At 42.7% G+C, this 24,984-nt stretch overlaps 1 protein-coding gene across 1 annotated transcript in view; it reads right to left on the minus strand.

Annotated features, from left to right (window-relative positions):
- Nucleotides 1–2,782: 2,782 nt before the first annotated feature.
- The window catches only part of APBB2 (amyloid beta (A4) precursor protein-binding, family B, member 2), a gene marked incomplete at its 5' end in the record, with an annotated part of 68,161 nt that continues 45,959 nt past the window's right edge, over nt 2,783–24,984 (minus strand). The window contains 6 exons of the mRNA XM_010290687.1: nt 2,783–3,294; nt 3,904–4,083; nt 4,878–4,993; nt 5,457–5,540; nt 6,448–6,535; nt 9,131–9,245. Of these exons, the coding sequence (XP_010288989.1) occupies nt 3,127–3,294; nt 3,904–4,083; nt 4,878–4,993; nt 5,457–5,540; nt 6,448–6,535; nt 9,131–9,245 (751 nt within the window). The remainder of the gene's footprint in view (nt 3,295–3,903; nt 4,084–4,877; nt 4,994–5,456; nt 5,541–6,447; nt 6,536–9,130; nt 9,246–24,984) is intronic.

Genomic DNA, 24,984 nt, shown 5'->3' on the forward strand with positions numbered 1-24,984 from the left:
CTCTAACTTACTATTTGCATTGAAAAAAATTAAGAAATTAGCTTTGCTTTACATGATTTTTCTACAGACTTCAATAAAAATGCAACTACAAATAATAACAAAGCCTGCCTTTTTTTTAGGCAACCTATAGTGTACAGAGTGGAGAATGTTACAAGAGCACGTCCAGTAAAGACAATACATCAACATAATAATGCAGGATATTTCAGTAAAAATAGAATAAATAAAATAAAAATATTTTAAGCTGTATTTAACAGGTTAATTTAAAATATGGCATCAGACATACAAGGCATAGCGAACATGGCTGCCTGTCTACAGAATTACTGGGTATTATAAAAAAATGCATAGATAACTGAAGGGTCAGTATAATGTCAACTAAAACAGTGGCAGTTGCTCACACCACCCCCTCCCGCCACCCGCTCACGCCAAAAAAGTTTTGGCCATGGTAAAACGAGTGTCTTAATATATTGTTTAAGAAAAGACACATGGCATTGCAATATTAGGCTCTGATTCTGCGAACACCTGGGTGTATATTTAATCTTTTGGAGAATAAGGAGCTCTACTGAAGCAAAAAGGCCACATATAGTCAGACCATTAAGGACAGTACTTAAATATTTGCAAAATCAATGTTTTGTTAACAGACATAAAACTCTTAAAACACACATTGGCAAGTGACCCATGGCTTTTCAAATACCTTTCTCTCTTCTCCTCAGCTCCCTCGCAACTGCACGCTTTGCTAGTGAAAGCCAACTAGATGTTCACGGCCTGGACAACACCTATGCAGGAGAACCTTTACATTGCTGTTTGCCAAGCGTTGGTTTAGTTTAAAGACAGCCCGGACTGCTCTTGGGGCAAACCTCCACTGTGCAGCTGCAGCTACAAATTTAATTACACTGTTTAAAATTCACTGTTGTAGAACAGTTGCAAATCCCCAACCCTGGCATTTCCAGCTGGAACTTTAAAAAGACGCTGTCAAAGTATTTTCTGTAATTTAAAATAAGGTCAAGTTTGAATCACTAGCATGATGACGAATAACGGAACTTTCCTCTCTCAAATTCACGATCCTCCCTAAAGGTACCTTGTTGGGCACCACATTCTGAGCGCAGCGGTGGCAGGAGGTGAGCTCTGGCGCAGCCCCTTAGCAGATGCCGCTGGGGTCAACGCTAGAAGCTCTACGAGCACGGAGGCAAGCCGCCACCCCCGTGCTTTGAGACCTGGCCTCAGGGTCAGTTGAAACCCTTGGTACTGTTTGCTAGAAGGGGCTAAAAGAGCCTCCGGTTCTTCCTTGCCTGCTTGGTGCAGGCAGCTTCTCCTCCAGCTGCACAAGCAATGGAGCCCTGGGAGGGGAAACAATTGCTTCAGTGCCTGGGATGCAGAATCGCAGCCGTAAAGAGATTTGAGATGAGTGGAGGATCAGCTCTTCAGAGGGTATTCTAGAGAGCTAAATTTAACTACAGTAGCTGCATAGCTCGCTGACACCTGACACTCGCTCATACATCACACTGAGTTTAATGATTTTTCGGCATTTTTCAATGCAGAAATTTCTTGAATCATCATTCTTTTCCCCTAAGTTGCTTTGCCCAGGTGTTGCCATTAATTTCTTTAAACAAGGAAATAAAAAGAAAAGTTTTGTTTATAACAGCCTCTTGCACAGCAAAATGAGAGTTCTTGTAATACCAACCTTGCCATTGTTCTTTTAAAATTACAGTGTGACCAGATTTGCAGACTTGGAAGACAGTTACAGTTTGGAACATATCTGTAAATGGAGGCAAAACGTTTTTAACACCAGTTAAAAATCTCTCTAATGTTCCATTTCCAAAATTTGTACCAATCCTGCAGGTCTAGACAGAAGATGGTAAAGGGAGAGGGTCAAGACACATAACTGCATCTGAAAACTAGCTTGAGGTGCAATTTTAAGGGGCAATACCGGGCTGACTTCGTCAGGGACTGCAGTAGTGTGTAAATCAAAGCAATTAGATGAAGCCTTTGGAGCAAAAGCATTTACATCAAGTTGTACCACCTGAAGCGCTATCCTGTTAGAAAACAACTCTCTTATTTTGTCACAAGAGCATCAAAAGTAAAAGAAATCCCATGGAATTTTGTAAATAACAAGAAACACGATTTTTTTTTTTGGTGACATGTTAAGTGTTCAGCAACAAACTTAGGGCAAGGGGGAATTCTGCAACCAGTTGCTGAAGTGAACATTTTGTCAAACGCTTGCATGGAAAAGGTGTGGAATATCTTGGTCTCTGTAAGTGTTGTAAGACAGTAAAATTAGACTAGTTCTTTCTCACCCCAATTGGTTTGAGCCCTGCATGAAACAAATGGTATTTTTAATGAATTAATGACAGATTTAGGAGAATAAATTTAACAGCTGACAGTTGCATTTGTATGTTTTAAAGCTGAAAAGCTTCAGTGGCTCACCCTGCAACTCAATTACTGAAAACACTTTTGGATTTTTCTGCATTGGCTTGGTATTAAACACGATTCTTCTCTAAGACCTTAATGTATAACCAGGAGATGAAATAATGATATACCATGGTTCAAAAGCATGTCAGGGAGATGTTAAAGTGGTTGCTAGACCGATGGCTGACAAACAATTTAAAACTAACAGGTGTAGTTCTGTAAAAAATAAAACTTGGTATTTAATCTACAGTTATTCAATGGTAGCTAATACTTGGTACCTACTCCAGTGTTGAAAACAGAGCAAAGTGCTGTAGGATTTACGATCGGTTTGTGACAAATCCAGCTCAAGACGGTAAAACTATCAACTCGGGCATCATTCACTCCAAGGACTTTAGCATGAGTTCACTGGGAGGGACGTGGCCACATTCTTTTTTGTGTGTGAGTTTAGGTAACGTTCATGTATTTACAATCAAACAGACCTTCCATTGCTCATGATGTAACTCACTGACAGCAAAAAAATTATTCATGCTTCTTTTCATATCACATGATGGTGGCAAGAACGAGAGAACATGCTTGTCTAACATTGTTTTGATAAGGGTAGATTCTCTGAAGACAAGGCATCAGCAGTTTGAAATGGAAGGCCAGACATCGTCAGTTCGTTTTCCTTAGTGTAGCTACTGTCGTCTTCAGTTAAATGTTGCGAGAATCTTCTCTCTCACGCAGCTATGGCATCTCAGTGACCGGACGTTTCTGTTTCAAAGTGTCAATGAGGGACAACACTCCTCTTTTTACGTTAGTTGTAACTCTTCTTGTCACCGAGTCTGCAGGAGGTGGGGGCGGTCGAACTTTCTGCGAAGGAGGTCTGGCTACTAAGCACTTCTGATACCGTAACTGCAACAAAGCAAAAGCATTCTGCAATCCTTACTGTATCCAGTACTTTCACAGAGCACTTTAAATATGCTTTCTCATGAAATAGAGTCAAACCTTCATTTTGGCCGTGACATACAGCCCAACTGAAGTTAATGGGACACTGGTCTGTTAAATCTGTGGGCAGAAACTGTTCATTAGCACATGATGGATACTAAATCATACAAACAGCCCTTTGAAAATGGAAAAATAAGTTTTCTGCATTCAGCTATTCTTGAACAAGGATTATTTTCACTACATGGTCACTGTGTTGTATAACAGAACTCAGTGCAAAATGTTTTTCCAGCATTAGGTAACTTGTGCAGCGGAAGAAAAGAGATCTAACTTACACAGATGTTGCAGAGGTTAGGAGGGAAGATGATTAAAGGGGCACTGTTCACTAAATTGACATTTCAAACTTAAAAATGTTTAGTTTTAACTGATTAAATGTATCAGAATCCAAATTCCTATTTTTATCTCTTCATTCTTTTTCTGTCTTGAAATTAATATAATTGCAAATTTGGAAAGACAATTATTTATGGAGGAGGTGAAAAATCCAAGTGCTACTAGGTGCCTTTGAAGAAGCTCACTTACCATACAAGCAGCCTGAACAGCTTCTGATACATTGCCTGCATTTGGTTCACACCAAAAAACGTGGCACTCAAAATGCTGGTTGCCTGTATCCATAATGAAGGCGAATGTGTGAACGTCCTTGCCTACTCCCATGAAGGACAGGAACCGCACACGACACTCCACCATGATTTCCTCTTCATTCTGATTATGAATCAAATGATGGATCATTACTACTGGATATTCTGTGGAACTTTACTTTCAAGCTTAAGTTGATTAAAAGGGGGAAACTGATACAGTATTGTGGAATTCCTTTTTATCTATCTGCACATACCCTGCGTGCTCAGGCCTGGGCTGGATCTCCCCTGCTAGGCTATCGCCAGAAGGCCAAGGCTTTGAGCGTCAGCCCTGAGCATATTGTGCATTTCAAGTACCGCTTGTTTTTTGAGGAAATGTATGGCTATTATGACTCCAAAGAATACTGCCCTGTCAGTGCTGTGTTAGAGATGTTTGTTTAAGACCTCATCAGAAGACTTACATAAAAGATACTCTTTGAAAGTTTCATTGTATTAATCTCTACGGAAGATGCTCTACAAAAAGGACAGCGATGTGAAACACAGATTTTAATACTACTCTTGGCTTACGTACCAAGAATAAAGTAAATACAGTTTAGAATTTAGGATTGCTACTTAGGGCTTAACCTACAGCATTTTAGACTCAAAATTCCTAGAAAATTTGTTGTAAGTATCTAATTTTTAATTTGTTTTAAGTATCTAATGAATACTTAATTTATATTTCCAAGAATATGCTTGGAATGGTAAATAAAGCTGAAGTTGATACAAGCAGAAACAGCCTCTACAGATTCACAGCCCTGGAAAGAAATAAAATGCAAGATAAGCAAATGAATTCTACTACAAATGAACGCTTTCTACTAGTGTTTATGTGTTCCTGGTTTTCAGCATTCATGTTATGTTCTAAAAAAAGACAGTCTGCCTTACTCTTTCATTGATGACTGTGACAGTAGCATCAGCAACATTCATGGTAACTGGCATCCAGTCTTCTTTGCTAGAGGAAGCCATTAGACTTTCAATGGCACTATTCAGAGTGTCCATTCCTAAAATAGAAGAAAATGCAATAATGAAAAATAAATACATAAGCAAACAATAACACGATACTTATTTGCACATAATAGTACAGAAAACATAGGTTTTGACTCCTTATTAAAATTAATTTGATGATTGAAGGAGGGGTTGTGAAGTTGTTTTTCTTCAACTGCAGAAACAAAACAGGTGCCTCAATTAGAAAACAGGATCACATCTTGTTTAGCTGCTGCACCGTTGCTGTTCTCTAGGGCCCTTCTCATTAGTAGCAGAGCTCATAGTTATAGAAGGCAGTAGAAAGGAACTCCGCCTTCCTGGCAGCTCCCAAAATACTCTGGTTGCAAAACACATGTTCAAATGAGACCCTGAATACTAGACGTCTTCAGGCCATACCCTTTGAAAACCATGCATTTACGCTTGGCTAGCAGAGTTTGCGCCAAGTATTTTGGAAGTCACATAAGAATAAGTGTTACATACCCACAGGTTTAGCTACAGGCAGCATGCCCAGGTACTGGACGTGGAACTTCTGTACAAGTTCTGTCTTTGGTGTTGGGAAATCTACTGCATGGGAACAAAAATCAATTTCAGGCATTCGCAGCAGGGAAAACCACTTTTTTTTTTCATCAATAACATAAAACAGTTTACCCAGTAATTGTGTTCTGAAGGTATTGTATTAAAACAAATTTTCACTCCCTCTGACAAGAACAATGCTCAGTAATTTTTAAAGGAATTAGGAATAACTGCATCACCTAAGGTCATGTTATCTTGCTGTTACATTAAAACCCACAAAATACAGAGGAATGTGTCTCTGAGACATACAGACCAAAGTTTCACTGCATAACTATGTAAAATCTCAAATCTGGTTTTAATACCATCCCTGCTAAAGGGGGATGGATCTAGAAGCATGTAATTTTCTGTAAAGCTAACACAGAGTATGTTTGTTCTTCTGGAATACTTTCAAAATAGCAACTATGAAGCTATGACTAATAAAGACATGCAACAAAAGCAACTTTCTTTTACCATGCTGTAGTACAGCGTGCTAAAGACCCTTAAGTCAGATAACAATCCACTTGCACCTCTTGCCTTGGAAGTTACTAAAATTGATGCTAGGTGGAGTCCTCCTACAGCTCCTCTGAATCCAAGGGATCACCTGGAGTATATTCTGTTTTTAAGGAAGATTTGGCCAATTTGTGCAGTCTCAAGTCATGAGGTATTTTGATGTGAACGAGACAACACGTGCAAGTAGCCACAAATAAGTAAGACTGCAATTGCAAAATCTGTATTTCAAAACAAATGAGGAAATGCACGAGTTGACATAACTGAGCAACGGTCAACACACCCAATAAAAATGTAATCCAGTAGCAAAGTACAGTCAGATACAGTAATTAAAAGACAGGATTACACTCCTGACCTCTCCACCCAACATGCTTCAGTTTGGTCAAAAGCAGAATCAGAAACGACACAGTACCTTGCAGAGGAACATCAAGGGTGACATTTGTCCTCTCTTGCAACGAGCTGCAAGCCATAGCTTTAGCATTCTTCCGTTCAGCCATAATCTGAAGATGATAACGATAGTACAGCATTTTTTTAAAAAACTATAGTACAGTAGCAACTACAAGTATAAATTTACACCTGTTACAACCCCAGTTTCTGAAATCTGAAATAAGTCAGAAGCTACATGACCAAACAGGTTATTCTTTTTAAATAACAATTTTAATTGTCCTCCAGTTTATTAACCATTCCTTTAATTATATAAAGAAATTAAGTGGTGTCCAACCCTAGGTAAAAGACAGATGGAGAAGGAAGAAAACTACCCATTTTTATCAATAGCACAATTGCTGTGAGGAGTAATACAGCAAGAAATATAAATATTTAACACACAGAGAAAAGTGTTCATTATTCATGTTCCTCTCTGATCTATCTTCTGCTGTGTATATTTTTTCCTCCACTTTAATGTTTCTTCTGGAATTAAAAATCCCATACAATATACAACCTGTTCTTCCCCCAAAACATATAACGTTAGCAAAAGAGGGGGAAAACCCCCCCACACACCCCAACCACTTCAAAATAACCACTTGATGATTATTCCCTACAAATATATGACTGAGAAGGGACCCCAGGAAGCTGACGGAGGTTTTCCAAAGCTCATATATGAAGTATTGCTATCTGCTGCTTTACACTATGACTGCTAATTGTAATTAAGCTATAAATATAACTGGTGTTCGAGCAGATGACAATTGGTCTGAAGATGCTTCTAGCAAATGTGTCTCTCTCTTTTTTTTTTTTTTTTTTTTTTTTAAGTATTTTGAAAGTATTTTCTGTTACAGGGACACATGATAATATTCCCCCCGCAGATGAAATGCGATACACACTAGCTTAGGAAGAAGCCCTGACTCAGCAAAGACGTCCAGTGTGTCCATTAGCACATGCCAAGTGCTTCCCTGAATCAGGATTACATCTATTGCTGAATTACAAAGGAACATGCTCTACTTATCAACACCATCCTGTTTTATTGTGTTATTATTAACTATGGTTTTAAATGCTTAGTTGCTCCTTACTCAAAATTAACGCCAGGAGTTTCATGGCACAGTTACATATGCGACAGCTCTGCTGCCTTTCTGATGGCCCTGTGGGGCATACAGCACTATAGCTACCATGGCAGCTACTTGATGTTGACCTTACTGGATGAAAGCAGCTGTGGTAGGGCCTGTGTAGCATATTTTTCCCTGCTGGACTTGCTGGAAACATCTGTGAGAATTGAGAGTCAGAGGAGAAAGCTGAGGGACATACCAGGTCTAGGCTTCTCCAGTCAGATGCTTGGTGTCAAACCTCACCAAGCACAGCCTGCAGCTCCAGGGCCAACCTCAGCAGCTCCCCGAGTCCTGCCACCGGCACTCCCGCAGGCACCCGAGCCCGACAGACCTGCCCGGCTTTGCACAGTTGCTGGGCTCTGTTCTGCCTCTGCCTCAGGCAAAACTCTGCTGCCCAGAAGGTTATGGTAACGCACACCGTGTCAATGCTCATGCTGTTTGCGTGAAACATCGCAAGTTCAGTAGCCACGGCTGCGGTGTTGCAAAAATGAAAAATGTTTAGACTAGACAACTGGCTACAGAGGGAAATTTGACATCACTGATTCCATTCACTAACACGAAGGCAAAATGTAAAAAGCAAATGACAGGCATACAGTAAATCAGCAGAATTTTAAAACCTGAAGGTTTCCTAACTAGCTTTTCTAGAAGAGCTGTGACTCACGAGGAGGGAAAAGTTACACAAGGATAACCGATAAGGTTATTCATCCCCACAGCCCACTTTTCCTGTGGTGCAAACCGACATGTCTTAAGGAAAACCAAAATAAACAGCATAATATTTTTAAAAAGTGGGATGCAGCCTCAAATCCACCATAGCTCAATAAAAGAATGAAAAAGAGTTCCAAGTAGATTGGTTTAACTGCCTCTCTATAAAGCATTTCAATCACGTTTGCCTGATGTAAAGGATGTATTGCCTTGCTACTGCTGCATGAAATGACCATACAGAGGACACTCATGAACTGATCATGCAAGAAAACCAAAATTAATAACCAGGGTATGGTGGCAAATCTGGAAGGTAAAACAATTGAAAAGAACAGTCCTCTCTAGTACTAAAGACAATGCTACCACAAGCAGGAACTAAGATCCTTCAGTGTTTGTAACTAGAGTAGCTTAAACCCCCTCTTCTCCCTGATTTTTTTTTTTTTAAGTGAGCAGAGTAATGTTAGCAACTATTTTCCTGTCTGTCCTGCAGGATAATACCATTGAATGATAGCATTTAAACAAGGTCCGATTTATTTACGGAGTTTAACGTCACCATTTATTATTAATTGAAGCTGTATGTTCTTTTTCCATTTTGAACTCGCAGCTTCTTTATTATACAGGAAAACCTCCAGTCTCTATACACTCCTGTCAAATCAAAAGCACATATCATCCTCCTCAAATCTAAATGCTCACCTTCCCGTTACTCCCATCCATTCACATCCTTTCCTTTACAAATTCTCTACACTATTTCTCATTGCCAGTGATATAAACTAAACTAACACTGCACATGGTTGCTGATTGTGTGCATTAGGCTCAGGGACCTCTAAACAGATGAATGCATCTGACTTTAAATCCACTTACCTTTGAGCAGATTTCATGTAAACTTGTGGCGATGGCTTTTGCAGGTGTGTCACATCGAAACACATGACATTTCAGAATTCTTGTGTCTTTGTCTCTTGCCACATAAGCAAAGTCTCTGTGTAAACAAAATGAATTGACACATTAGAACCAAGCAAAATGAATTAATGCATTAGAATCAGCAGTATCTCCAAAACAGCAAGTCCTACTTCGATTTAACATGTATGTGTTTTCGCTGTCAAAGAATAAAACACGTGCCTTCGACAACGCAGATCTACAAATGTAATAAACAGCATAGCCATGAAACACATATCTAAAGTTTGGTGCTTAATCTATATAATTAACGAGCTCATTACAGTTTCCTAACCCTGGCAACTTACTGAATATACAACCCATAATTCCAACTGTAATTGGTAAAATTTACTCAAATATTTTATTGAAGATGAAGTAGGAATTAAGACAGAAAACCCATGCAGTTCAAATGCTAAAAAAAGCTGAGAAACAGCATACAGGATTCTAGTTAGAGAAAAATCGTATTTCAAAGGACTGTATAAAGAGTTTAAAATACACAGATAGTAATTAGAGATCTGGTTGCATAAGGTAGATGTGAACCTGCTGAGCTTTGTTCACACTAATTGGCCTAAATTTCTGACCTTATTTTTTCAAAAGTTAAATAAAGCTACCCTACAAAAGAGATTTTTGCACCATTCTGGCTAGTCACCACAACATAGTATAGCTTTCTAGTATGGGCGATGGAAATGCCAGGATTACGTTTATTTGTTCTCAGGCTGTTTAAGATTTGGAGCTCTTCTGAAAAAGTCAAAATGGGTGCATGGTGTAAAGAAGCATCAGAATTTGGATACATCCCAATGTTTTGGATACCAAGTTAAGGAGTGCCCCTGCTCACAGAGCCCATCACCATGGTCCCCTAGAGTTAATTTGCCTTCATGACCCTCTTGGGACAAAGACATCCATTAACCTGTTCACGGGTGGGAACCTGAAGCTGGTTCTGCAGCAGGAAAGGTGTGCAAGGATGGCAACTAGGCAAAGCCAGGCTTCTTCCCGACTCAGCTATCTTCTTGCTGTATGAGACTCTGCACTTGTTGGTCTTGCACCTCTGCCCTTTCATGTCCTCTGAGCAACCACAGCCCAGTCCTACTTCGCGACCCTCTGGCTGTCTCCAGATTTCTCTGGGACTTTGCATCCCTAGCAGGGCGATGATGAGTAGCTAACTAGAGTTAGACCAAGCAAGGGAAGCTGGAGCTCCCAACAGCCTCTTATGCCTGAAGTCTCTTTCCAGTGCCTTTCCTCTTTACATGTAACTAATTACCAGCAAGATCCCAACTGAAGAAGAGATAGGAGGGATATTCCAGGTAGATAAAAACCCATGTTGTCCCTCCCCTCCTATAAACCACAGGTTTTATATACAGAAATACTTCAGTTTATATTAAAGTCTGTAAATATCCCGAGCAGGGTTTAATGTAGCATGGATTGCCAATTTTTTCATTCACTGTAGAAGCCCAGTGAATTGAAGAGTTTTGTACTGAAGTTATCCAGAGACCGTAACAGATGGATAGCTGGACTTCCAGCTCTGCATGAGATACGAATGTTGTCCTGCAGTTAAGTACCTCACCTGTGTCTAATTCAGCAGCACTAGATTTTGTCACAAATGAGTCCTGGCAATGAAAGGGGCACTTGCCCACAGCCTGGGCTGCTCAGTGACAGGCACGGGTTGCTCCTCTGTGTAACTGCCTTGCAACCTGAAGCCTGATAAATAATACTTAAAAAAACCCCACAAAACAATCAGGAGCTGAGACTTGGAAACAATTCCACATGACAGAACCGTGCAGAAACACAGTGGAGCTGGAGGGACCTCTCCATATACAGGCACAGCAGAGACAGGAGGCAGCAGGGCAGCACGTGGAGCGTGTTGCCACCTGAACCCTTCCTGCGCTGGGAGCGCAGCCCACAGGCTGCTGCGGCTGTTGTGGGCTCCAGCACTGCCCTCACGTGCGACGCAGGCACCCTGGGGGGGGACAGTGTTTCACCCGCTTGCTTGTGACTTGCGGGGGGGGGAATCACAAAGATAGCACCTTCCTGGATTATTGCTATTACAGAAGATGCCCTGAGGTTTCCTAGCTCTAGCCTGACCGCCCAAGCACCTTGGCCACAATCTTTAAGAGCCATTCTGCAAGTTCACAGAGATGCTGAGTTCCAGCTGGAATCTTGTTCCTGGAAAAAAGCTGATGCTTTTTGGCTCATCTGTACATGTACGAAGCCTTGCTTTACAAGCGTTTCCTCCTAGCTTAATGTTTCAAAAGCAAATTGAAGACTCCTAGCTGTACTCTAGTAATAAGACTAAGAGAAGGGGGTATGGCTCAGCTATGGCCTAGGAAAAATTAGCAGCTACGGTGCGAAAAATGAAAGCAAGCACCACATGAAAAACCTTTGAAATTTCTGCCTTTTGAAGTAAGATTTCAACATTACTGATGCTCCTGAAAGATCTGCAGAGCAGGTATTTCGAAATGCACAGGCTCACAAAATCCCACATACAATATCCTGAGCTGTGAAAAGACCATCCCTGGTTTGAGAGCTGTTAAGTGAAGAATTTGCAGACATCCTAAGCATTTGGGATTTTTGTTTTCTATGTGTTTGGCTTTAGCTACCATCCTTCAAATGCCCTAAGTTTCAGACTTCATATTTTTGACTCCAAATACCTTCCCTTACAAATATTTTACTGTTCACTTAACAGACACTATTCTATTCTTTCAGAGTGCAGACGTAACAGCTGAAACCTGCGTTCGCATTAACTTAAAATAACCTTGAAAGCCATCCATGTGACCATTACATAGCTATTTATTACCATTTACAAGCATTTACCTCCAATCAATATTATTCCTTTGAGGACTTGTAAACAAGTGATTTATGCATTCCTTTACGAGATGATCCTAGGAGGAGCACCCTGTGTTGATTTGCCAAGTTGCCTGAACTGCGCAGAAGCCTGTTTGAATAAATGGAAATCTGCACAGCCCTAGGAGCACTGTACAATACCAGAATTTCTAATTATAAGGCCACCACCTTCAAGGAGTTGCACACACACAGAAGATAACTTCCCCCTTCTGTTAGCCATACACCTACCTGTAAGAACCTTCTACTATTGTAAATAAAAACTGACATGGGACAGAACCACCAAAGCAAGTCATCTGGGCTTGGAAGACAGAACACATTGCCAAGCAAAACCCATTTGTAACAGTCCAATAAACTGTGGTCCAACCTTTGATCGGTAGCTCCGGCAATGCCCTGGCACACTGCAACTGCCCCAATAAACTGCTGTGCTTTGCTGTAGGAGACATGTCAGAAAGGGCACCTCCACTGCTCTGCCAAGTCCCTGATGCATGGACAACCCCTGTGGCCACATTAAGTCTCACCCTGCAGAGAGTTTATCTGAGACCCAAGCTCAGCTGCAAGGACTTCCAGCCTTAAGGGAACCCGTAAGATAATACTAAATGCATTTAGTCAGCACGTTAACTCCCAGTGGAGGTAGGACTAAAGGACTGCAGACATAAAAATGAGCCAAACAATTAAAACTGTGTTACCACAGATAAATTCTGTCAGGATCAAAGATTTTGGTTATAAAAGAACACAACTCATAATTATGCCCCATAAGTGGGAAACACCTTAGATGAGAGTATTTTCAACAACATTTTAAAGGCAGAGAGGTGGACTGGGGGCAGACTGCTGAGTCTCATTTCTCTCACAAGCATAAATTTGCTTTTCTGATCAAAGGAGACCAATGTGGAGGGCAGTGCTGACCTTTAATGAGCTTGTACGCTTTTCAGCAAGAACATTTCTCTGTTCTGGATGGCTAATGACAGCCAAATGAATGAGCCACCAGGCAGAGCCCAGCTCAGTATCCTCTCTGAATGGCAAGACCTGCGGTGAGGGCAGGGAGGAGTCTGATGAGTATTATGGATGCAGTATCTGTAGTGGGACGCTCCAGGTGACAAGGGGGCTCACCTGCCACTTTAGTCCTGCCACAAAAGTGCTTGCAATCCTTTTGTCCCTGCAAGAGGAGGATGACAACAGTCTTGATGAGACAGACCTGCTCTGCACTTGTCAAAGGGTAGATACTGCCCATAAAGATGTTATTTTTAGTCAAACCACAATGTGTTGATTTTCTGATGGAGCTGGTAGCGACCCTACATATATGCCACCTAACGCTTTCCTCCACAGACTGCTACAGGACTTTTTTCTAATGGTTTGGAAGGGACCTCATCTAGTCCAACCCCCCTGCAGTGAGCAGGGACATCTTCAGCTAGACCAGGCTGCTCAGAGTCCCATCAAGCCTGATCTTGAATGTTTCCAGGGTTGAGGTATCTAGCACCTGTCTGGGCAACCTGTGCCAGTGTTTCACAACCCTCATGGTGAAAAATTTCTTCCTCACAGCTAGTCTAAATCTACTCTTTTAGTTTAAAACCATTACCCCTTGTCCTGTTGCAACAGGCCCTGCTAAAATGTTTGTCCCCTTCTTTCTTACAAGCTACCTTTAAGTACTGGAAGGCTGCAAAAAGGGCTTCTGGGAGCCTTCTCTTCTCCAGGCTGAACAACCCCAACTCTCTCAGCCTGTCCTCACAGGAGAGCTGTTCCATCCCTCGGATCATGTTTGTGGCCTCCTCTGGACCCGCTCCAACAGGTCCATGTCTTTCCTGTGCTGAGGGCTCCAGCGCTGGATACAGGACTCCAGGTGGGGTCTCCCCAGAGCAGAGTCAAGGGGCAGAATCACCTCCCTCGACCTGCTGGCCACGGTGCTTTGGATGCAGCCCAGGATATGGTTGGCCTTCTGGCCTGTCAGCACACCTTGCCGGCTCACGTCCAGCTTTTCATCCACCAGTACCCCCAAGTCCTTCTCGGCAGGGCTGCTCTCGATCCCTTCATCGCCCAGCCTATATTGATACTCGGGGTTCTTCCTGAAGACATGTTGACACCTCAACTGTTTGCAGCATGTCTCTGGCATGTGGCCTGGAAAGCCCCCGAGGCTGTGAGAAATGTCTCTTTGTCCCATGAAATTCCACTCGAGTTGAGACACCTTGAGGAAGTGCCAGAAGTGCCACTTCCTGCCCGCAGGGTGCTGATGGGTGCCAGGAAGGTGCTGCTGGGGGCACCTGGCCCACACCGCGGCTCAGCCAACGCTGCCTCAGCCCTGCAGCAGTGCACATAAGGCTTCTGTCGAGCCTCTCCAGTGCTTGGTCCTGCAGCTTCTGTAAATATTTCTGCTTGTAATGGTATGCATTCATAAACAAGGCAGTATAGCACAATTACAGGAGAAAATGAAACACCAGCTAGTACATCAGTTTCAACTACTGAGAGCTAATAAAACCCTCACGGTGGTGTTTCAGACTCACACACCAGTGTTTCACTTTAAGTACCTGAACAGCTTGAACAAAATAAATCCGCTAATTACATGCCTGGATTGTGAATACGCATAAACCCTTAGATGATCAGGGCTTGCACTTGTAAGTCTGCCGAGACAGAGGAGGAAATCACGAGTTCTTCAAAACCTGTGCTAATGCATCACGTGCAACCCTGCCAGCACCATCTGTTTGTAAATCATCAATCAAAATTAGCACATGAACCATCCCTCTCCCTTCTGACGGTGCGCAAACAATAGTACTGATTTCATCAATTCATGAAGTCACCCAGATGCCCAGGCGTTCCATGAGCGGTCCTACACGGCAGCCCAGTAGCCGGGACCTGGAGATGGCGGTACAGGCTGGTGGCAGTCGGCTCCTCCAACACCAGCGGGAGCCTTGCGGCATTGCTTTGGGCATTTGTTCGGATAACAAAATCAGCCTCCATGCTCCCTCTTGGAGAAGAAAATTAGGGCTTTGGGGATTCCTGATTACCTGCTCCCTGCAGCATCAGTAACAAAGTAAAACTTGGGAAAAGTTTTGTGTTTCTCTACACAGGAGAGAAGGCAACAGTTTCTCATTTGTCCAAAGCCTCGAATACCAAATAAGCCCAAAAGCTGTTCTCTCATTCTTCTTTCACTTTGGATCCCTTCTGGGTCACTTCATCGGTAAACCTTCAATCGATTGCATCTTATTTGAAGCTGATTAACATTTAAATGAGATTAATGTGCAACCAGCTCCTTTGATAATGAAGATGTGCCAAGTAACGTGCCTGCAATAGAAATTTATGGAGAAGGGCAGATGCCCCCTCTTACCATTCTCCTGTCTTTACACCTTGCTGAGAAAACAAGGGAAAGAAGAAAGCCCGTGGCTGGATACAGGGCTAGCACAGGGTTAACAGATCACACCTCATCCAGCTGGAGTCTCCTCTGTCTCAAAAGGGTGTGTGTGTGCACATGAAATTTGTGGGATTTGAGCCACACCTCCTGGTAAAACTCCTTTCCATGTCAGTGAGGAGAGTAGCAAGGTGTTTAGTGTGAGAATAATGTATTTCATTGCAGAAAACAGCTGTATATTCTTAAAACTTTACAACACAAGCATACCACTTCTGTTGCCACAGGATTATAGAGATGGGGTACTGCATAGTAGATTTTTCTTTTTTAATCATTTGTTCATGTACTATGTCATCTGCTAGTATTTTTCTGGCTATAGGAACTGGCTATAAATCAGTACTCTGGGAAAAAAGCTAGAAAAATCAGGAAATAGGTAAGAAAATTATTTTGCTGCATAAGTGGGCTGAACAGTTAAAAATTCAGTACAAAATTTCTTCATTTTGAAAGAGTACAGGACTAGAGAGAAATATTTTAAAAAGCAATTTAGAAAATTGCAAAGACAATGTAAGGTGCTAAGTAGAAAGGAATTTCATTTTTATTTGCTCTTTTACCCTCTTTAATTGGCAAATGTCTACAGTAATTGACAAAACCTTAGATAGCCCATACCTATTTAACACCTGGCTAAGCATCAGTTAGCTGCTCAACCCTGGATGAATATAATCACATTAAATGCAATTTATGCTAATACTGTCCTGTTTGAGTAGCAGTCATAGCCATTTGCCACTATTAGGCTAAAGTCCTAGGAGACATCCCAATTAAGTACAGCCTGAAAGGGCAGAACATCCTCCATTACCTTCTCACTATAAACATACTTCTTCAAAGGAGTGTAAAACAGCATTAACCCTTTTTTTTTTTTAAAAAAAAAACCCACAACTCCCTAGCCTTGAAGTCTGAAATAAAATGAAAATGTAAATTGGTTTACAGATTTATGTTTTACAAATTGTAACAAGAATCCCTGAACCAGAAAATTATATCCTCTGGGCTTGGCTTAAAATTGATTGTAATTGATCCAGAATAGCCTACAGAAGATGACTGTTGATTCTACATACTGGTGTGACCGTACAGACGTCTGCAAATGCGGGGTCACAGAGCACACACACTGCCACGCTGCAGGGGAACCATCTCCTGAGCCTATAACCTTCAGGCTTCACCTTGCTCTTCTGCAAACAGCTGACCAGCAATTTGTGAAAGCAGGAAGAAAAAAGGGGAAAGCAGCCACCACTACGGCAAAGCCGGGTCAGGATGCACCCGGCGGGAGGCTGCCATTCAGTGGTGAGACATGAATGTCCATGGGAGCAGAGAAGGAGAAAAGCAAGGAAAGTGAGAGGAGACACATGAGAAGAAAAGCAGGTAAATATAACACCAACAAGACCATGCTCTGATGGGAGTTTTTCTGTGACACACAAATATTCTAATATCACAAACAGGAGAGAATATGAGGTGCAAAAAACCCTGCAGTAATACAGATGACAGAAATTACGGATCTTCTGGATTAACGCCTTAAATCCTTTACTGAGACTGCTGTTCACATCAGAGGAAGGGAAATGATTTATAGTGGAAATGAAATATGGGACTCTGTTCAGTTCACTCTTTTTATTAGGCTCACGTCAAGGAGTTTGCAAAGTTAGGGAGAAAAACCCCAAGGTAAGAAACCAGAACTAGACAACACAAACAGCATTCACACAAACTGCAAAATCTGTTTGTAGAAGATTTACTGAGAACATTTCAACTTCCATTTCAGCTACTAGATATCAGACAGACACTGAATGAAACCACTGCTTCCCTTCCACACCCTCCAAAGGAAACCCACAGCCCCTTGTCCAGGTGACCATACCAACCACTTTGGAATCGAACCTTGCAGGAGAAGGAAGAAAAATAACTACTCCCACAAATCTTCTCCTTCCCATTTCCCACAGATAGTCACGGTGCATTTAGCCACGTGTACTCCTCTCTCCTCAGTGATGAGAGGTGGACAGGATGTGGGAGAGAATGATCTTCCCTATGTTTCCGACAGTTGCTGGCAATCCTAAAAACATACGAAAGCCTTGCAATTTTTCCACACTCCAAGAGCTCCACCCCACGGAGCTCCTGCACTTCTTCGGCTGCTTCCCAGCTACATCCCAGAATGGCAGTCTTGGCCACCACTACATTGTCCCGGTCATTAATTTTTAACCCAAGTAGTTAAGACTCCCTCTCAAGTGCAGGCTTTTGGGAGACTTTTCTTATTCAGTTCTCACACAAGTTAAGAATGTGTTTTCCTTGCAGCAAAACACCAGTTCTGCATTTATGAAATTCTCTATTAGTCTGGCATTGACACAGCGTAGTTTGTTTTTCTAATTAATGCATAAAGTTTGTACGGCAAATTATCCCCTGTTGAAAGGCTGTTTGCTTCATTCCTTGATAACGTCACTTGCTAAGTCTCAAGGAGGAGCTATGGCTACTTTGTGTGATACTTGGAGGCTTTAATCTGGCAGCCCTAAAAACACATGGCCTGCCGGGTTTGCTTTGATGTCTTATCATTGCCACGGTTCTGCACGCTTCCAAAATTTGTTAAAACCCTCACAGAGCTGATATGTCTGATACCCAGCTCAGCCCTTCAGAGCCCAGAGCTTCCAAGCCTGAAAGCATTTGCATGACTTCCACTCCAGTTTCCTTCCTGTGGCCTGATCCTCACGAAGCTGCAGAAGCCGTTCCCCGAGACGTGCTTCCCACTGCCTCCTCTTGCAGAGGAGGCGACAGGACTCCCACCAGCCTTGCCACTGCTGCATCCGAGATGTTATGAATCGAGTCCCTTTCTACCACCGAGGGCTATATTCCATCCCTGCAAAGCGCCAAAGGTTTACATAGATAGCGTCAACATCAAAGCACAACTCAATATCTAAGCTCGGCAGATCCGTGAGCTGTGTTAACCTAGTGACAACAGTACAGATTGTACAGCTAAGATTTACATTCCATGCTGGTCCTCCTTCCCAGCCTCACCTCATGATCATATGGCTGAAATACTACTGTCAGGGCAAGGAGGACAGTCTATCACATATGCCGTGGTCACTACCAAGACTGCCCTGGAGAGTCTGCACTCTTGTAGCACTGACAGCATAAGGGGGGTCCAGTTAACTGTATGCCACGTCCCGCTAGTGCTTGGGGGTCAGATGGGGCTTCCAGCCACTCACCAACGGCTAGACAGAAAAGGCAAGTTGAAAAGCCAAGGAGAAGCCTGGACCTCAGCTTGTTTTTCAAATGAACTTAGAAGACAGAACTTCAGAGACAGATCCTATGAAAATCACTGACCACTGACTTAATTGCTGCAAGTTTTTCTTTTTTTTTTTTCTTTTTTTTTTTTTTTGTTGGTTGGTTGGTTTTTTTGTTTGTTTGTTTTTTTCTTAATTGCTTCACAACATTTAGGAAATATGCACAGGCTGGAGGCTTCCTTCCAACCCTGCGCAGCACAGTTTTCAAGGTAAGGGCACACAAATAAAGTAGGTTGTCAAGGCCATTATAGCTGTTGTTTCTCCTTTGTTTCATTGGAAAGTGGTAATTTAACTCCTCAGGGTGGCCAGTGTAGCATTTCTGATGAATGCTGAACTACCTTAAAGCAGATGAATTTATTATGCATGTGAACCTCTGAACAGCCTCTTTGGAGCAGATCTTGTAAATTTGATTTTGACAAATTAGTATTTAGCTATTTTTGACAATGCTTCTGTCTTCCAGATCTAATTGAAGATGTGGGCCTTTGTTTATAAGGAATATTTAAAGATTTAATGAAGAAATACATCAAGTGGAGATGCTCAAAGCACTACTACAGATTTAACTGAAGAAGACAACAGACTACACTAGAACAGTTAACCTCTCTAGTGTGATTTGTTTTATAAGCAATGCATGCTAGTTCTCCTGTATTCTTTATTATTCAGAGAACACAGCAATCGCACATAGACGCTACCCGCAAATCTGCTTGCAGCACACTTTTGCCAGGGTTAGTCTGGGAGGATCATCGCTTCCCACATGCATGAAATCTACATTAGATTGCAAAGCCATAATCAAGAAAGATCAAACATTTCCCTAGGCCAGTGCTGCCTAAAGAATTGATTAAAAACCAGTCAACCCTGGAAACCATTCTCATTATATTCCACAAAGCAAACGCAAGGAACAGTCTGCATCTCCAAACCATACTCCTTCCATCCAGTCCCAGTATCAAGTCCTTGCAATTTAGGAGAGCAAACAAACCCCAAATCTCAGCTGAGGGATGCAATTCTATCAGGAAGAGCCTTTGGAGTGGCTGCAGCCCTTGTGCTGCAAAGCACCTGACTACAATGCCTTACTGTCTGTGCTCCCATGAAACGGGAAGCATTGTAGAGAATCCCAAATGATCCCTTTGTACATCCAAACAAATCACACATACTGGGGACAGCTTTTCTTCGACCCCGAAAGACAGACAAGCAACCAACCCCGCTGGATCTGAAACAAGTACCAAAAATAGGAAATATAACATCGACACTTCAACTCTTGCTAAACTTAGCTCTTAAATCCCCTGCTCTTAGCATCCTGATTTTTAATTTTTTTTTTACATAAAAGGTGGGATTTCAATACCACTTTCCTGCACTTCAGATTACAGAGAACAACAACGTCTACATTTTAAACTCAAAACACTAGAAGCAAATACCAAACCCCACTGCACTGCATGATTTTAAACTTATAATATTTAAGGGTTTAGGGACCTGGGAAAAAAAACCAGCAGGCAATTCAACTTGACAAATACTGCTAATAGCAAGGTGAAAACGTGACAGAGATACGAATTTACTCACTGAAGTTTAGCTTCTGTTCACTGATACGAGCAAACTTATAGAAGCATTGTTTGGTGCATGCCGAAAGGGTAAATACACAGAATAATGGAAAAACGAAAATCATTTACCTCTCTCTGAATCCAGGGAAGCATGAAGAAACAGAAAGGAGCAAGTTAGAAAACACTCACACCGACAGAGCTTCAGCATATGGTGAGACAGAGTAGCTAGAAGTGTTGTGCATTTAACGTTTGCTGTTTGTTTGCAGCAGTGTATCTAAGTATACTGCCACTATTTCAACACTTATTTTGGTTGAATCCTGTTGCTCTGAAGTTTGTATTTTTGGAAATGTGTAATGTAGCCAACAGGCATCAGCTGAATTTAGAGAGGCAGTGCAGACATATCAACACTGGGAGGTAATCAAGCTTAAAATACCATACACAAGTCCGGGAAGGAGTATGCAGAAAGCATAAATAGACATACAAAGTGCATGAACCTTCCTTCTTCCAAAGTAACACTATTCAAAGCAGACAGTGACAAAACAAACAAGAACAATTTTTCAGGCTATGAAAACCTCATGTTGTTTAAATTGAAAGAGCAGAAAGATCGTCATGAGTTTTTTTTAATGCCTTTTCCAAAAGCTTATGCCCCAAGGTCACTTGGGCTCCTCTGAAAGTGGCACCCTGAAGAAGTGACAGCCTGAGTAACTACCTCCCACGAGCTGAAGCCAGGACGTATAAGATCACTAAGCACCTTCATTTCTGAAGCACTTCAGCGACCACTAACTCTTGGTACTACTTCATCAACACCCTTTTCCCGAAGGCAAAGGTGGGCAGGAGAGGCACAAGCTTCCCTGGCTGGGGGCTGCCCTTCTCCTGCTTCCCGCAGAGCGGCTCTGCCTGCCCTGCTCCCTGAGCCCCGGGGAGGGCTCACAGCGGGTCCCCAGCACCCACCGCAGCTGGCTGCTTTCTAGGTCACGCCAGCCACCACAGAACACCGGCAGTGTGAGTTCGCAGGTACAAGCACAAACTGGAGCTGCCCTGTGAAGAAAGCACATGCTTCCCCATGACATTGCCACAAAGGGTTAGCTGCGCTGGGGAGCAAGGTGGGTTGGCTGCCTGCTTCTCCCCATCCCTCCTTAAAAAAAGGACACCATTTCATGCAACATATAGTGTCTCTACAGGGATAATAACCATTCTCCAGAAGAGAGCTGCTTAGTCCTGCTCTCCCACATGCATCTCACACTCCCCTCTTTTAAGAAGGGCTCATCTCCAGTGAGCATCCAGGAAATCCAAGGTTCATGCACAACCTTGCAGTTGCACAAAACGTGGGACCCTACCTCATCCTAGTTTGTAACTGACTCCGAGAAAAAAGTAGGGGAGTAGAAAAATCACCCCATCTTATGTAATAAGGGCAGGATTAAAGACAGAGCACACTGAAGGGAAGGGATCCAATTCTCATTAGACACCACACTTCAGCAAGCTTGCAAAGCTTACATGGACCAATCCGTTACTTAGAAATGGCTTCGTGAGTAGATCTGGAATAAACATGGGCTTTCTAAGCCAGGTTTTAAACGTGCATATGGTTAGCTAATGCATCCGTCCAACATGGGAGTGCAAATCATGCATGGATGCATATGTACATAGCTAGAGGTTTAATTTCTTTCTTATGTCAAGATGAAACTTCTTCTTGTACAACTTGTACCTGTTGCCCCCTGTAATCTCCATGTGGCTCCTTGTGAAGGACAAAACATTCACTGGAACAACCTCTGTATGGATGTGATAGAGTCCACATCACAAGAGGTTTTCAACATGTGACTGGACAGGGTGCTAGGCAATCTCATCTAGGGCTCCCCTTCCCATTAAAGGTTGCATCAGATGGTCTTTTGATGTTCTTTCCAACACGGGCTGTTCTATGATTCTGTGAAAGCAGCCAAGTTGGAAAGAAGATCTGTATTTACAAATGTAGCAGACATTCACAGAAATTTTACAATGGAAGTGTGAGACGTAGCCTCATCATAAAGAGGAAGAAACATCAGGCTCTCTGCTGCACTTCCTTCCATGCAGTGAACTGGGAGTTTCCCCTTTTCAATATCCTGGTGGTGACCTGTGTGGATCTCCCTAACCAAAACCCCAATCACTCCTTTGCTTCAGCTGCATGGGCTTTCTACTGGGCTTTACAGATCAGCGAGGACTTCACCATGCCTATTGCTAACATTCTACAAATTAATAGGTTAAAATTACATCTCAGTATTGCAAATATTGGAAGTTTTTCAAGTCTAAACAGCCCTTGATTCTGTATTTCAGTGCCAATGTGAAAATCAGAAATGAAAAAGTAATATCACTTTTACTTTCCTGGAAAATACTGTCAATGTTTCTAAGTAGTATGAGAATCAAAATATATATAATTTTATCCATGCATTAATCACTGGCTTTATATGAAGTGGACAAACAGAGATTACCTCTCAGAACAAAGCTTTATATTGGAAAAATCTTCCAGCAATTTAGACACAAAGTACTAGGGGGATGGGGGGAGAAATGTCTTGGATCTAGCAGATTTTGAACACAGTACAACTAGATGCAAAACGTGACCTGCTGGTGCAGACTCTTAAAGTAAGATCTGTTAATTCCCCTACCATTATGCAAAATACAAATGTGCAGAACAATCACCATTGCAGCTGGTGACAGACAAAGAAAAAGCACAGGAGGAATGTCAGGAAGGTGAAGGAAAGATAGGAGCCACAAGTTGCGCCAGGGGAGGTTTAGATTGGATATTAGGAAAAATTTCTTCACTGAGAGAGTGGTCAAGCATTGGAACAGGCTGCCCAGGGAGGTGGTGGAGTCGCCATCTCTGGAAGTGTTCAAGAAACGTGTGGATGTGGCGCTTCAGGGCATGGTTTAGGGAACATGGTGGCGCTGGATTAATGGTTGGACTTGATGATCTTGAAGGTCCTTTCCAACCTAGTGATTCTGTGATTCTGTGAGCAGTCAGGCTGCGGGGCTTCCCCGAGCACTGAGGAACAAGCGGGGCTCCGGCTGGGGGACTCCCACATAGTGGGATACACTCGGATCAAGGGGGGATGTATCCTGCTTCTAAACAGTTAATTACAGACTTCCAATTAATCCAACACCTCCTTATAGAGTGTCTTGTAATTTATGAGTTATTTTCACATGGCAGACTATTTGCCTGTATTCTGTTCACATTCTGGTAGCTCAAATACGACTGAATGATTTATCTTTAAACTTAAAATAAATAAATACATTTAAAAAAAATTCACCCCAAGGCTAAAAAGCAGACATGGAAAGTTTCAGTTCAAATGGCAGATTTTGCTGATGGCTCTAAGTGCCAGAAATGCTGCAAGAGCAGCTGTGCAAGTGCTTGGGTATGGTACTCTATATATCCTTTTCCAAGCTGACTGAGTTAAAAGGGGTCAAGCCAGAGCCTGCCAATAATGTGGGAAGACGATACCTAGAAAATTGTGTCAGCACTGCTACACAGGATTTGAAATTAATTTCTGAGGGGAAAAGGCCAAGACCTCTGAGGAAACCAGCCTGGGACCTTCCAGCCTACAGAGGCTTGAGAAAGGAGTCCCGCTCCTACAGCGAGCCCCGAGGGGATGCTGCCTGCCCGGGAAGGGGGTGACAGTCTCCTCCTTCCCACCACTTCTGCCAGGCCCATTTATGCAATTAGTGCCTTTGGAGGCAGCGAATTACAGTACTGCTGTGGGTGCTGCATCCCTGATCACCCTCTTTCCCCCACACTCCTCTCGCAGAGGGTCGTACCCAGCCCAGGGACGCAGTGGAGGAAAGACAGTTGCAGAGAGCAGTGTAAATGATGTCCCTCCCATGGGACAGGTCTTCACAATACCTGACAGTGACTGAGTGTAAGACAATTTCTCCTTCCAGCCCCAGGTTTTGTACATCAGCGACTGATGCAAGTTGCATCCTGGAGGCTGGTCATCAATATACAATGCTCAACCCACAAGCTGAAGGGTAATGGAGGTTTCCCTGGCAGATGAACCAACTGAGAGTGCAGTGGTAACATCCATGAGCCCCAAAAAACACCCTCTGTGTGCCACTTGTGAGGCTGTATCTGGATTTCTGCATCCACGTTTGGGCCCACCAGTACACGGGAGGGAGTGACAAACAGGAGCAAGTCCAGCCGAGGGCTACCATGGCTGCAGGAACCGCACTTGTTTAGCCTGTAGATGAGGGCTTGTTTAGCTTGGAGATGAGGTAACGAGGGGAGGATCTAATTAATGTCTCCCACTTGCTCATGGAAGGGTTTAACAAATAGAGCAAACCCAAGTTTCTTTGCTAAGAGAACAAGGTTGCTACTGTTGTGTCTTCTACTTCAGCAAGGGCCACTGTAAGACTACAAGGTGATGGAGAGCAAACCACACCAACAAACGCAACAGGTTTTGTTCTTGTTGGCATCTCCAACAAGATATTTAAGGATCAAGGTGCTGCTCCCATGGTCGGCTAATGTTTTAGTGGGGCACCGTGCTGCACATGAGCCTGGGAGAACGTTAGGAGTGTACTCTCCAGTAGCTGGCAGAATGGATTTGTCTAGAGCCCAACCATTTTTGTGACTGACGCATTCAGCTAACAGGGTGAAGAGGTTAACACTTCACACCTCTTCATTCTTGTAGCTTCCCCTGGAGTCTGGCTGACTGCAACGTCCCTAATTGTCTTTTTTTTAAGCAGATCAGAAAAAATAAGGCTGATGTGTCACCTACACCCTGAGCAAGTACGGCGGTCTGCCCTCCAGCCTCCACGGTC

Source organism: Phaethon lepturus, unplaced genomic scaffold (genome assembly GCF_000687285.1).
Source record: "Phaethon lepturus isolate BGI_N335 unplaced genomic scaffold, ASM68728v1 scaffold2527, whole genome shotgun sequence".
Classification (NCBI taxonomy): Eukaryota; Metazoa; Chordata; class Aves; order Phaethontiformes; family Phaethontidae; genus Phaethon; species Phaethon lepturus.